The following is a 15,866-nucleotide window of genomic DNA, read 5'->3' on the forward strand; positions in this document are numbered from 1 at the left end:
TCTCTAAAACAAAGCAAGAAGAAAATTTCATTCAATAGCCAATAATGCCCTAGGCTTCACATGTCCAAGCCTTGTATTCTCTATTTGGGGGTGTTTTTACAAAAAACACCCTTAATACTCTAAAATGTCTAAAACACCCCTAATATCAACTAAATCATAGAATAAGCCAAAATAATCAAATTAACTAAACAAAATAACTAAAACTAGTGTCCAATATGAGTCCACGATCAAGACGACCCAACGATCAAAATAGTCCAACGGTCAAGATGGCCCATGGTGCGAAATCCAATATTCTGATAGATGTATCCAATCGATCCAACAGTCCAATACTCTTTACTAAGCAACCCACATGCATCTTCCTAGTGTGGGTTCTTCAAAGATGCACAATCATACATGTGGGGTCTTCAACGTGACTAGGAACTTGAATTCGGCCCACTGGGCTCCATGTAATGATCACCTAGCCATAAAGAAACCAGGGCATCTCTCCTCATTTGATAAACTCTAAAAGGTGCTCGGAGAGAGAGAGAGAGAGAGAGAGAGAGAGAGAGAGAGAGAGAGCTTCCATGATAAAAGCAAATAAGAGGTGGATGTATATAGTAGGGAAATGAATGTAATTGAGTGGACTTCTTGTACAAAACGCTTTGATCCAAATGATGGGTCAATTCTAGCTCTAGCTCGAATGCAATTCTCTTTGTTAATTGAGCCTTCATTCTCCTTACTATCAATAAATAATTCGTCACCTTTGAAAAAAAATACCCCTTTTTGGTAGCAATTGATTGAGATAAGATCATTTAATGATATGCAGGATTACTTAATGCTACTAGAGATTTCAAATCCAACTTGATCTCTTCGTATATCACTCGCATGAAGTTGTTGTATAGTTGTATATGGTTGTATCTTTGTTGTATGTTCTATGTTTGTAGATATATATTAAATATAGCAATCGATTGTTATTAGAGGCATTATATGTCATTCTGACGCACCTTCGTGTTGAATCTTCTTATATTGATGCTTGCATGGGATGCTAGTGTAGAACATTTCAATTTTCTTGCTTTCCGTGTCTTGGTCATTGGCTTATGTTTCCTATTTGGGAGTGGAGTTGTTTGCTTTTAGTGCTAGATCGTCGTTTGCGGTTCCTTCCGTATCTCTTGATTGGTCTCCTATCATCATTTTATTATCCTTCTCACCACGAGTCTCCAATCTATATACTCTAATTATTGTTGGGATGGATCAATATGTCCATCTCAATTTTAGCAATCTCCTTGGGACTTGTTGATACGATTGTTGAATTGCCATTCATCTTTTCTTTCACTTTGATGTCTAATTCATCTACCGTTTCATTCTCAGATTTTTCAGCAAGTCCACCGATTGATCCGTCAATACTTTTCTCAATTGGTTCATCCATGTATTGATCAAACATCCAATGGTGGACTCTCTTTGTTCATCATCATGGACCTTGTCGCTTCTCTAAAAAACTTTTTCCTCGGTATCCAAAACGTATCATCCTTAGGTTCTTTAGATAGTTCTTGTCCTTCTTTTGAAGATTTAAAGGACAACTAGATCTTCTCATGCAATGGCTTCATTGTGAACTTGCTTTTATCCTTCTTGAATGGATAATTGGTTCTCTTCTCATCATGGATGCCCCCCCCCCTCCCCCCCCCTTTTTTTTTTAAATGTTGTATCCATGGTCTTCCAAGAACCAGATAGCTTTGCCCAGTTGGGTAGTATCTTTTTAGCCCTCGTTCCTAAGTTGGAAGAGGCTGATAGTCTTAAGAATTTTAGGCCTATTTGTCTTTTGGGTAGTCATTACAGAATCATTTCTAAGATGTTGAACCAAAGTTTGAGGATGGTGCTTCCCAAGGTTGTTTCTCCCTTTCGGAGTGCTTTCATCTCCGGGGGTACAAATACTTGATAGGGCCTTGGTAGTTCCTTTTCTGGTGTGCCACCAAGTTTGGAGTGTTCTCCGTTCAGTCCTACTTGCAAATGTCTCAATAGTTGTCACACCACCCTCGTGTGGTCTTACATCATTCCTCCAAAAGTTGTTGCCTTTGCCTGGCTCGTTGGGAGGAACAAAATCTAACCATTAATAATCTTTGCAATCAATCTATGATCCTACCGAATGTGTCTTTTGTGCTTGAAAGCCGAGGAATCGGTAGACCGTTTGTTCATCAATTTGTCATTTTCCAGAATCATCTAGTTCGGTATTCTTCGATGGTTGGACATTTCTTGGGTGATGCCTATCTCGATCGACTATCTCTTCCGCTCGTGGCGTACTGAGGGAGGAGGCCACTTGATTAAATCTAGATGGAAGGTATCCCTGCCTGCTGTCCTATGGTCCTCTTGTTTTGGTTTTCGGTCTTGTCTTGTGGGTTTTTCTTGTTGTTTTTGTTTTTGTTTAGGCTGTTGGCCTAATAAAATTCATCATCTTGCAAGACAAAAAAAAAAGAAGAAGAAGAAGAAGAAGAAGAAAAGGGTCCATGGGTGTGACTTTGCTCCATGAGGGAATGGGTGCCATGATTGTGGGTCTGGTTTTTCTCTTCTAGGCTTGTAGTTTTTCTTCTTCTCTTTGTTCTGTTTTCTTTTTGTTTTGGTTTTCGGTCTTGCCTTGTGGGTTTTTCTTGTTGTTTTTGTTTCGTCTGTTGGCCTAATAAAATTCATCATCTTGCAAAAAAAAGGGTCCATCCATACATCCTCGCTATATTTCTGTCCAAAATATAAACTTTTTTCTTCTTTCGATTTTCTTCTCTCCTTTTTATTTATATATATATATATATATATATATATATATATATATATATATTCTTAAATGAATTTTCTCCAAAGGATTAAGTTAAAAGGTATTGTCGAGTTGATCGTTCTTCACACCTGGGAAGATATCTCAGCTTTGACAATTTCGTGGAGTTGGGTGTTCTGCGCACACAGGAAGACATCCCAACTTCGACAATTTCATTATTGTGCCCTCGGAATCAAAATTTTCCTACTATTTCCTTTGCTGACATTTTTAGACCTCTTCCATGTACCATTCTCTTATTCTAAAATATTTTGCCTTGTGGCTTAGCAGGCACTCAACCTGTCATATCCTCTTTTTTTTTTTCTTTTTGGTCCAATCATCTATTGGAGCATCTTTTTCATGTCACATGGTTCTCTCCTGCCATTTTATGTCTATAGGAAGTCCGCTTCTTATTGGCATGAACAATTTGGTTTCACAAGGGGCTGAGGAACTCTCTAATGGCAATTGATGCGCTAACATGCTGCCAATGGACAGCAGAGAACAGCCATCTGCAGAAGTTTTGGACAGGATCTGGGCTAAATATGAGCTGTAAATCTAGGTAATTATGGGCTAGAATAGGATGCCTGGTAATGGGGAGGATTGGCTACTTGGTTTGGGCCACTGGTTTGGACAACCATGGTGGGGATGGGGTCACTGGATTGGACACACTGTAAATTTTCTGGGGCAGGATTTATGGTGGTTGATTTGGCGTATTTGGCTCCCCCAAGTAGTTGGTATAAGGCTTAGATGATGATGACGACTTTTGTATGTTTGGCTGGTGATGGACGAATTCTGGTCCTAAAAGTCCCAGAGAGCCAGCCACCTGTCCTGCTCCATCCCAAATATTCTGCCAATGATTGAAGACACTTTTTAACGTGCCTTTGAAACAAATAGCTGTTGCATCTCCTCCAAATGCCCCACCAATGGCCATTGACTTTTCGGTCTGTGTCTTATATAGTGAGAGTTTGGTTCTGCAATTTGGATTTGCCTCTTTGAATATATATATATATATAAGGAAAAGGTACTATATGCTCGACCGCATAGTACCTTCCCATAAGGTCGAGTGGTCGGATGGTGAAAGCTTCAAAAGGACGGTGAGATTTTATAGGATGAGTGAAGAAACAAAACCGAAGAAACCGGTTATTAAAATCCGACTCCTTGTGTTTCCTCCGAAAGCTTTAGCATGAAGGTAGTGCTCTGAAAATCTAGGTGGGGCCTATTGTGGGATTTTTTAAGAAATCCACCCTGTTCATCCGTTTTTCCATATCATGTAAGGGGTTGAGCCTAAAATTCAACCAAATCCAAGTCTCAAGTTGATCATATCACAGAAAACATTGGGAATAATGATTTCAACCATTAAAATCTTGTTAGGCCTCACAGTGATGTTTATTTGTCATCCAATCTGTTCATAAGATCATACGGACATGGATGAAGAGAGAAAACAAATATAAGCTTGATCCAAAACTTCCCTGGCCCCCAAGAATATTTCAACAGTAGACATTCAATTCAACTGTTTCATGTGGTGTGGTCCATTTGAACATTCTATATGATTAATTTTTGGGCTCAGGCCCTAACATTATATGGTAAAATGGATGGACAGAGCGGATTAGATATATAAATCATGGTGGACCTTGTAAAGTTTACTCAGTACACTATGCATAGCGAGTTACTCGCCCCGCAATTTGCTTACTGGCAAACAGGGCCGTTCTGGAAACGGATTTGCTACTCCCCTGCCACCAACCAATGGTGGGTGGTAGGTGCTCTGTGGGCCCCACAATGATGTATGTGTTTCATCCATGCCGTCCATCTATTTTTTAGATCATTTTCGGATATGAGACCAAAACTAAGGTATATCCCAATCTCAAGTGGACCACATTACAGGAAACAATATTGAATGAACGTCGACCATTAAAAACGTTTTGGGAGCCAAAAAAGTTTTAGATCAAGATGATATTTGTTTTTTCACTTCATCTATGTCTGTATGACCGAATGAACAAATTGGATGTCAAATAAACACTACAGTGGGTCTTAGGAGGATTTTAATGGTGGATATCCAATCACTATTGTTTTCCTGTGGTGTGGTCCACCTGAGATTTATATCCCTTTCATTTTTGAGATAAAGCCATAAAATGATATGTAAAAATGGATGAATGACATGGATGAAACACATACATCATGGTGGGGCCCATAGAGCACCGACCACCACCAAAGGGCTAGTGGCACCGTTTCTGCCCGTACCGCACTAACGCAAAAGAAAGGGAAGCGTACTGTCTCGGTACCCTAAGCATAGTGAATAAACTTTGCGGGGCCCACCTTCATTCATGCATTTTATCCAACCCGTTCATACATTTTACCAGATAATTTTAGGGCTTTAGCCTAAAAATAAGGTCCATAAAAAGATCTAGTGGACCACACCAACATAAACAGTGTGAATTGAACTTCTATCGTTGAAAAGTTCTTGGGGGCCACGGAAGGTTTAGATCAATCTTATATCTATTTCTTTCCCTTCATCTATTTTTGTTTGATCTTATGAACAGGTTTGATGAAAAATAAACATCACTGCATGCCTTAGAAAGGTTTCAACTGTGGAAATCAATACTTCAACTGTTTTATGTGGTATGGTCCATTTGAGGAGTGGGTATACTTGAATTTTGGTCTCAACGCCTAAAATGATCTTTAAAAATGGATGGACGGAGTGGATAAACCACATGTATTCACAGTGGATCCAACAAAGTTTACTCAATACGGTGAGAGCTCACTTGAGTAACTCAGTACGCAATCTGATTTCAGAAGAAAGAGAACGCGGATTGCATCCTTCCCCGCCTGGACGGTAATCCGTTCGGGTAGGGCTCGGTGGGGCACAACGTGATATGTGTTTTATCCGCATCGTTTGTTACTTTTCTCGGATCATTTTAAGGTATGATACTAAAAATGAAGCAGGTCCATAGCTCCAGTGGACCACACCAAAGGAAGCTGCAGTGATAATGACACCCACTGCTGAAACCTTTCTAAGGGCCACCGTGAATTTTTTTTACCATCCAACCTATTCAAAAGGTCACGTAAACGTGGATGAAGTGAAAACACAAATATCAGATTGATTAGAAACTTCTCCATCTCTCAAGAAGCTTTTAATGGTGGACGTTCAATCCCCAGCTTGTGGTCCACTTGATCCCTGGACCTGACTCATTTTTTGGATCATATCTTAAAATGATATGAGAAAAACGATGAACGGCGTGGATAAAACACTTACAATAATGCGGGGCCTAGAAAGGTTTCAATGGTTGAAATTATTATTCCCACTGTTTCTTGTGATATGATCAACTTGAGATTTGGATTTGGTTCAATTTTAGGCTCAACCCCTTAAATGATATGGAAAAATGGATGGACAGGGTGGATTTCTCAAAAAACCCCACGGTAGGCTCCAACCAAGGTTTGTAGGGTAGACCTTCATGCAGGAGGCTTCAGTAGGTAATATAAGAGAGAGAGGTGGACTCCAGTTTTGTTTCTCCACTCTCCCTATAAAATCTCACCTTTCTCCCTATAAAATCTCACCATTCTTTTGAAACTTTCACCATCCGACCGCTAGTATAGTGCCAGCACTCGACCTTATGGGAAGGTACTATGCGGTCGAGCGTATAGTACCTTTTCCCATATATATATATATATATAAATTTGTGTGTCTGTGGCTTTAAATTATCCAATTACAGAATTTTAATCTTAACTGGTCTTCAACACTCCTTTGCATTTATGGAAGTTCATTGATCTATGTAAGCTGCACTCCAATTACTGTAAAAGCTTCACATACTTACTGTATTCCAACCATCCAACTCCTCTTGTTTCTATTCAACTATGTTATATTTTTGTTTCTTATTTTTCTTACGCCAACTCTTTTGTAGTTGTATTATAGAGTCCAATGTTATTTTCTTTAAAGTAATTAAAAATATGTATGCATGCTTTGTAACAGGCAATGATGGTAGTTTGTGATTGGGAACTTGCTGAAGCTCGGAAAAGGGATGCACTTGATTGGGCAAGGGTACGTGGCGAGGAACCACCAGCTGAAGTACTTGCTGAAGAAAGGGGCTTGCATTCAAACATTGAAGCAGATGTCAAGAACCTGTTGCAAGGGAAAACATACACCCAGTTGGAGGCAATGCAGAGTCAGATTGAGTCTCAGATGCGTTCTGGTACAGCCAAGGTAGTTGAGTATTGGGAAGCTCTTTTGACATGCCTTCATATATTCAAGGCAAAGGTATATGATGCTCCTCTATCTCTTTTTATGTGTACTGGACTTGGAACTAAATACATGAAATAGCATTAGGTGGTCATCTGTTACTAGGCTATCTCCTTTTTTTAAGAACTAAGTCTTAGCAGTTTCATCCTTGAAGTTGCCCGAGTACATATAACAAATAATGGTTCCATAGAAAACTTTTTGTGCATTTCCATATCATGTGGCTGAAGTTTTTTACATGCTAGAAAAGAATTCTCTAGCATCTTGGTTAGTCAAGAAATGGAATAGGTTTAGAATGAGTTCTTACTTGTTTTTCACTAGTTACCTACTATTATTGTAGCCCTGAAGTCACCATATGCTGAATATTTAGATTGTTTGCTGCTGATTTTTGCGATTGAACTTCTGGAACTATAACTGCTATTTTTGGAGGATCATACTTGCTGATTCTGACGATTTAGGACTCTTATTTTTCTAGATGATTTTGTTTTAGCCTCCTTTTGGCCTTATTGAGAATTTTGAGATCCGCTGTTAGATTTTGGATCTTGCATATGGATGGGACTTGCTGCAATTTCTTTGATTCCTCATCATCGCCCTATTTTGTTTGTTCATGCTCCTGAGTGTTCCAAGTTGGTTAGGATTCACAGAAAGGCCAGAATCCCAAGAATGTATCGTCCACATATGAAATGAAATGAATCTTTTCGGCTATAGTTGATAAAAAAAATTCAAATGCATTCCATGCTAATCATTCATAAACAGAACCTCATACAAATGAAAGATTATAATAGCTTGTATTTTTTTTTTAAATTTTTTTTAAAATTTTTTAAATTTTTAATTTTTTTCTTTTAGTGTTGGGTAGGAGTCCTGCCATACCCTATTTTATCCATCGAAAAAAAATAAAATAAAAAATTGACAGGAACCAGCAGAATGATTTCAATTGTGGGCAATGAGATGGGTCCTGTCTTTCTATTTGTTGTACTTGAGTGTTTGTGATTGTTACCTCCATTTCATCCCTAATTGAGTGAGATATAGCTGAAATATCACCCATCAGGGAACTTCGGAGATGAATATTTCAGCGATTCTTGCTTTTTTTACTTGTAGTTTCTTAGTATCCATATTTTACTGTTTTCTCTTTTCTTCTTGTAATCGTCATTCCCTTTAACATTAAGTTATACTTTGGTACCTTTGAGGGCCCATAATCCATTGCACTTGTTCTTAGAGTCTGGATGAAAGAATCCTGCTTTTAGTGTTTCCATGATTCTTAATTTGTATCAGTCTTAGTTGATTCATGGCTTTTGGACGGAAACATCAGCTAAGTTGCTTCTATTGCAGGCTTGTCTAAAGGAAATTCATACCAGTCTGCTGCGTAAGCATTTACAGTGCTTAGAGCATCCTGTGGAATCTGAACAGCACTTAGACACAGATCATGATTCAAAACGTGAAGAGGAAGATACTATGGATGACATGGAAGGTATCGTATTTCTCAATCCTGGCTCCATTTATTTGGATTTGGTTATGGCTGCATGTTATTTGTGGTGTTTTAACTGAAATGCCTTACATTTCAGAAGCTCAGCCTTACTCCCCAGAACCCATAATGGCTGAACCAACAAATGAGATGCAGGAAGAGCCTGGTTCATTTTCACCGGAGTTGATGCATGCTGAAGATAATGAAGATGCAATAGACCCTGAAGATGACCGGGTTGAGCTGGTAATGTTATTTCATTGCTTGTCACTTTGTGTACTATTTCGCTTAGGCTACATACAAGTAAAATGTCATAGGAGTCAAACTGTAACCTATGGAAAGGAAAATAATAATAATAATAGGATAAACTCAGGTGATGTTGGTTAAATGTTACTTGCCGTATTGGATGTTAGTTGTTGGAACCTTCTACCAAGGTGTGACTCCCACTTTGGACTTGCTTCTTGGACTTGTGTCCCTGCTGCTTCCTAGCCTTTGACACTTGCTAAGGGTGCATTTGGAAGTAACCCACATACATTTGTCGTAACTTTGTTTTGAATTTTTCATTCATTTTGGGCTGGCACAGAAGATGAAACCCCAACAGATGGGCTATCATTTTTCTGCTTTGAAGCTTGTCGTGACCTGATAGACTTCTCGAAATGAACAAGATGTTTATATACATGGAAGCTATCTGCCTCCCCTGGGTCCTAAGTTACTTCCAAATGCTACCTAACATTTTGAAACAGACACTTCCCATCTCTAGGGCCCGAATCCGCTCTCGCTTTGTTTCCCACTTTATGCCACCAAGTTTTTGACTGGTGGAAAGACTGACCAATAGTTGGTTTGTTCTTCAGGGGGCATGACCTAATAAGGAACTGTAAAAGCAGAGGTTTGCTAGGCTCACAAATGTTTTAAGGGAGCCCATCTACACACTGCCACATATTCCAATGTGGCTGACATGCAGGTGGATCACACTGTTAGGATGCTCTTGCCCCAAATAGGCATCAGTTCTACCCATTACGTGGGCCACAACATTAGAAACAATGGACAACTTGGAAAACCTTGGCCAATTTTTTTAAGCAATACTTTTGTCTCATAAATAGTAGCCCACCTGATTAGCAGAACAGCCTTGTTTCTGAACAAGGTCATCTGCCCATTGGGAACTGCCTGATAGACAGGTTTGATCTCACACTCTTGTCCTAAGTTGGCCCATGTGATGACGTGTACATGGGCTTCCTTATAGACATCTGATGGTGAAGTAGTCAGTAGGTAAAGCCTGATGGTTACACTTCCCATTATATCCGAAGGTGTGAAACTTAATTTTGTGGGTTTGAGTTTTTAGTTGCATGTCAACATTGACTCATGCAATGTCCAAGTGGCCCCACCTACTATGCTGCAGGACCGATCAATATTTTTATAAACCTGCATGGGGGATGTGTTACAGGGTGCACAATGTGATGTCACTGTGAAAGGCCTGTTATTTCTCTGTCAGCTGATTTTGCTTTTGTTTTCCCCTATGAATTATTTGCACAACCTACAACTGCAGAAAATCAATAGGCAGAAAGTCATCATTAATGGGTGCAGCAAGTGCAGGCAGGCATCACCCTTGGGAACAAAAGTATCATGGGAAACATTGGAAAGTAGTGCGTGTATCATGTGATGTATCATAATATGAGGGAAAAACTGCAGAAACTTTAGGAAAATGGTGGAATTTTTCAGTGAAACTTAAGACGTTAAAGGAAACACGATTACCTACTAACAATGTTCCAAATATTGGTGATATCATCAGTATTGCCAAGTCAACAATACTAAAACTGCCGGCAGTATAAAAATTTCTAAATATCGGCTAATCCTTGGCGAAATTATCGATATCAGCGATATTTTGAAAATAATCCCTTATAAAAGTTCCCTGGTATCGGAGATACGATTGATAACATCCATGATGCTAGGGAAACATCCAAAAATAGGGAAAAAATGACAGAAATTTGAGAAAAAATAAAATAAAATTCAACTACCCCTTCACTCTTGGTTTTTATTGAATCAAAGTTTCGATTTGGGGGGAAATCTTGACCTGAAACAAAGATGGGCTTGAACTCATAGGTGGCGAACAATCCATAGAAACTTTTCTTTTTCATTGTTTTTGTTTTTGTTTTTTTTTTTTTTTTGTTTTTTTTTTTTTGTAAATGTTAGCATGGACTGCAATGGAAATCCATCTCTATGCATGATTCTCATGGTTTTTTTTCTTTTTTTTTTAAAAAATAACATTGATGATTTTATTTCAAAGAGGCCAAAAGCTAAAGAATTACAAGAAAAGACAGAGAAGGAAAAGCTAGAAACTACAAATCTGCTGGCATGGATTTGTGGTGAAAAAATAATATTTTAGTATTTTTTTTAGGGAAATTGGTGAATTCCTGATTTATTTTAAAAAAATTATTATATTAGGAAATATGTGTTTTTTTTTTTTAAAATTGTTAATTAATGTGAAATTTTGTATATTAATGAGTGTTATCCAATCTATTAATTGGCTACAAATTTTATATATTTATTTTAAATTGATTTTTTCGACAGCACATAGTTTGGCCCTTATAAAATGGAAACTGATTATGTATTGTTGTTTTTTGCAACATTTTGGTTCCTACATGTATAAACATGTGTCTATTAGTACTGTTTAAGAAAAGAAAAGAAAGAAAGAAAGAAATAAACAATTTTCTTTTAGCATCTCAGAAAGTTTTATTGAAAAAATTCCACCTTTTTTCCCAATGTTTCCCTCAGGCATCAATATTTTTCTGAGTATCGGTGATAATATTAGCAATACAAATGCATGTTTCTGTATCCTTGGTCATCAATACATGTAATGATACCGATACTCTGGACACTGCCTACTGAGGACTGAAAACAAAACAAAAATAGGGGGAAAAAACTGAAAGACTGTATAATAGTTTTCCATTGTCTAGGAGTCAACAATCCACTGTCTTAAAAAACTATGCTGGGAAATCCCTCTACAATCACAGTTTCTCCACCAAATGTGTTTTGATGAGAAAACCGCTAGTGGAGTTGTTAAAACAAAACTACGAAGAGAACACTCCCCCCCCCAAAAAGGGCTAAAAATACTTCTTTTTATTTTATGTTTATTTTTTCTGGTTTTCATTGATTTACATTGTTTTCAGTCGAATATCACAAAACGGCATAAATGGCGATTTTTATTTTTTACGACAAGGTGTCCCCTCCCCTTTTTAAGGCAGGACTAATCCCTGCAGATGCACGCAATCACCAGTAAACCACATGCATCGGCTAATCCTTGGGAGGGGAATTTTTGTCAAAAATTTCATGATATATTAGCATGTATGAGAATTTTCGTATTCCTGGATGGGTTCATATTACTGACATGTGATACTGGAAATATTGGTTGATACATTGAACACTGGTCTGATCATGATGCCTCAATCAATTTTGGATAATTTGTCCAATGCTGGAAAAACTACCAATCTTTTCGAGATGTGGTTATTTGGTCCCCATGGGCATAAATGTCAGATACTGTGGAATTTGAGCTTCTTACAGGTGGCCTGATCTATTTGTCTGGAAAGAAATTACAAAACTTCAGCAATAAAAGTGATAGTTTGCGTGAAGCAATTCAAGATCAGTAGCAAAATTTTCCTCATCATATGGTTAAGGAGTTAGCAGGCTACGGGAATGTTGAGTTTATGGTGTAGTTTAATGGTTTTTGTTAGTAATCTATAAGTCTTTTGTCCTGTTGGGGATTGTTTCCTCCCCAATTTCAGGCTTTGCATTTTCATGATCTCTTCCATCGATTAAAAACAAAAACTAGGAGTTTGAATCCGTATTAACTTCGTCATTGGAGCCTTATCCCAATTAAATGGGTTGGCTACATGAATTCTCTTCTGCCAGTCCACTCTATCAAGGGCCAGGCCTTTAGCCAGAACATAGGTCAAAGTCTCGTGATGAAGGTTATGGCATGAGTTTGACTCTGGCCATCAACCTGACACAACCTCCTCCTTTATCCGGGCTGGGGGACCAACAATGAGAGCACAAAACTCCCATAGGTGCAATGTAGCAGACTAGAATTTCAAACCTTCATTTAACTTACGGTATTGAAGCACAGCTCCATTGCAGAGTAGGTTATGGCACTTGATCCCGAGTAGCTTGCCATGTTTTAACAAAACTGTGAAGCTCTTTGGATAACTGAAGCTGACCGCTGATGTGCTGTGCTTTTTATTTGACAGGAAAGGAAATGCGTTGCTGTGTTAGAAGAACAGCAGAGACGGCTTCAAGAAGCAATGGCAGCGGAGTCAGCTCAGCCTGAAGATAACATGGAGATGAAAGCGATGAAAGCAATGGGAACCATGGAAGAAGGTGATGCAGTATTCGTCTCTGGAGCTGAAGTTAATCTGGAGTCACAGGTCTGCTAGAACCACCGCTATTTTTCATTTTCGGAAAATGCAAGTTCTGAAATCTTCAATTCCAGGGAATCTAGATTCGGCAGGCTTCATGCCTCCCACGTCAGATTGTTCTTGTTGTTTTACTAAGAGCACAGCTATCCAACAAGTGTGAAATCTCCTACTTCAGGCTTCTTGGTTTTGAGGCCCTCTCACTGCAAAACAACCAGATAAATTTGAGTTGGCATGGCAGGTGCATAGTTAGCAAAACTCTGTTTTAAACTCCTTATTTTTGGAAGAAAATAAAAACTCGTATAATTGATTAAATATTTTAAACTCCATCTATTTCAAAAGATGGGGAAAAAACATTTTTTAGGTGAATTGAATTAAACACATTTTATTTCAAAACACAATTTTTAGGGAAAATTAAAAAATATAGATTGATGGTCGCCACCCATTGATAAAATCGAGTAGAATGTGAAAAATTTTAGTAGGGATGGACTAATTTATTTGGGGATTACTTGAAAAGGAAGATTTGAGAGAGGCAAAGAACATTCGACCATCTATATACATCATTTCACATGTAGAAATTCTAATTATTTTAACTAAAGTTCTCTATTTTAACCTTACATACATATAATATATGTGGTACACATCCACATATATAGCCATGTTTTCTTTTCACCCTTTGTTTTTGAGTCCAAACTGTATTAGATCTGAACTTCTCATGCTCCAAATTTTTAGCCTTTCCTTTTTTACTGTATTTTTAACAATTGAAATTGAATTAAACATGAACATTACCCGTGTCATTTTTTCTCACATACCATTTTGCCAACTATGGGCGGGTGCAAGGCATGCCAAATCTTGATTTTCTGAAAGATCAAGATTTTCAACTGCAATGGGTTGAATAGCCTTATTAGGTTAGTAGTGCTGAAATGTTGATTTGCATTCAGGTATACTGGTGGCATGACAAGTACCGCCCAAGAAAGCCCAAGTATTTCAATCGCGTTCACACGGGATATGAATGGAACAAATACAACCAAACACATTACGATCACGACAATCCTCCACCAAAGATTGTGCAGGGATACAAATTCAATATATTCTACCCAGATCTCGTTGATAAGACGAAAGCTCCTGGTTATACCATAGAGAAAGATGGTAGCAGTGGCAAGACATGCCTGATAAGATTTCATGCCGGACCACCTTACGAGGACATTGTATGTCCTGCATCCTTTCTCTTTCCTGATCATATACATAGACCTTCATGCATGCGATGAACTTACCTACCTGCGCTCTCTCATGTCGTATGCAGGCATTCCATATTGTCAACAAGGAATGGGAGTATTCTCACAAGAAGGGTTTCAAGTGCACGTTTGAGCGTGGGATTTTGCATGTCTATTTCAACTTCAAACGCTACCGGTACCGTAGATGATTCTGGGCCCCAGTGAGGTCCGCATTCTATAATCTATCAGAGGCACATTTCAGTAGGGGATTCTGGTGTGTCCTCTACATGAATGGATCATGTGCAGCAGTTTGTAATGCTTGATGGATGGGATGTGTATTTCTTTCCCTACAGTAAGAGCTTTTGTAAAGAACAAAAGAAAATCTTTAAAGTTTCAGCTATTTCAACTTTTCCATCCTGTAAAGTTGTCTTCACAGCTACCCCATTTACGTTATTTGACAATCATACTACCATTCTTCTGTTTTGGTCAGCTAGTGGCCGAGCCAGGTCGAGCTGAGGCCGGTTCGACTCGATGTACACCCCTATGTGTGTGTAGATGACTTCCAACCTGTGAGTCTCCAAGTTCGCTCTTTTTTTTTTTTTTTAAAAAGGATTCCCAAAAAAGCATAGTAACCCAATAATCAGGTGGGCTGCAGAACTGAAGACAATGGACAACTATCCGAAAAAAAAAAAACAAAAAAATAAATAAATAATAAAAATGGCCCACCTGGTGGTTTGATCAGCCAGATTTTGGTACCATTTGCATGGCGGAGTGACCATTTTGATAGCCATGCCAAGAGGCCGCATTTCCATACTCCTTGTATGGTGTTTTCCACAATGAATCATTGAAACAGGGAATGCAGGGTTTGTTTCCAGTCTCCCGTTTGTTTGTTTTTCATGGTCTGCGCTTTTGAACATTTGAACCGCTGTTTGGTTGGGCCAATTTTAAATAAATTGCATCAGTCAACTGATCTAAAATCTTTTCACAGGTGGTTTGAGGCCGAATAAATGGGCACAAGCCAAAACATTTTTGGGGTCCAGTGGACGGATTATAATTGAATTTTACATTAGTTGGATCATATTAACCGTCTGTTGGGCTTGGACTGCGACACATTCACTCGAAACCATCCATTGGATGATCAACAGCTTGATGGATAGGATCACCTGATCATTGTGGGTTTTTAGCGGCATTTACACTGGAACTAGTTATTTGTACGGTTTGGATACGTATGAAAGGATGTGCGGTGGATGATGGGCTGCACCTGCCTCTGCCAGAACCTTTGTCAAGTGTTTGTAGAGAGAGTATTGTTGGTTGTGGATTGGCCAATGCGCCAAAACGTCTCCCAGATGGAAAATTCAACCGCTTAGTAGCTGGGCCAACAAATAGACGATTAAGAAAGAAATCCACCAACTATTCCACTAACTCTTCACTGGTGTTGACATGTGAACAGACACCTCTAGCCTTTAGTGGTCGATGTCATGTAACTATCAGATAGGGCTGTTAATGGGCTGGGCTGGGCTGGGCTGGCCCGCCAGACTTGGCCAGGAATAGTAGGCTCGAGGATGGGCTGGGCGTGAAATTTTGGGACGTTTAGGATTTCAATGGCATTTATGTCATAGACAATGCACGAGCACTTAATGAACAGCCCACATCTGTCATGAAAATGGGTGGCCATGCTCGGGCTTGGGCCTGTTTGTTCTGTCCGTATGGGCCTATTCCTGGGCCTGGATCATGCGTAGAGGCTTTTACTTAGCGGGTCGGGTTGGGCGGCATATGGATTTGTGCCGGGTTC

General features: G+C 38.9%; 1 protein-coding gene across 1 annotated transcript in view; it reads left to right on the forward strand.

Annotated features, from left to right (window-relative positions):
• LOC131225674 (splicing factor Cactin-like) overlaps positions 1 to 14,538 on the forward strand; it is a 38,513-nt gene extending 23,975 nt beyond the window's left edge. The window contains exons 9-14 of the mRNA XM_058221242.1: positions 6,735 to 7,019; positions 8,328 to 8,466; positions 8,561 to 8,703; positions 12,696 to 12,872; positions 13,802 to 14,068; positions 14,164 to 14,538. Coding sequence (XP_058077225.1) covers positions 6,735 to 7,019; positions 8,328 to 8,466; positions 8,561 to 8,703; positions 12,696 to 12,872; positions 13,802 to 14,068; positions 14,164 to 14,283 — 1,131 coding nt within the window. The 3' untranslated portion in view covers positions 14,284 to 14,538. The remainder of the gene's footprint in view (positions 1 to 6,734; positions 7,020 to 8,327; positions 8,467 to 8,560; positions 8,704 to 12,695; positions 12,873 to 13,801; positions 14,069 to 14,163) is intronic.
• The last annotated feature ends 1,328 nt before the right edge of the window (positions 14,539 to 15,866 follow it).

Source organism: Magnolia sinica, chromosome 14 (assembly GCF_029962835.1).
Source record: "Magnolia sinica isolate HGM2019 chromosome 14, MsV1, whole genome shotgun sequence".
NCBI lineage: Eukaryota > Viridiplantae > Streptophyta > Magnoliopsida > Magnoliales > Magnoliaceae > Magnolia > Magnolia sinica.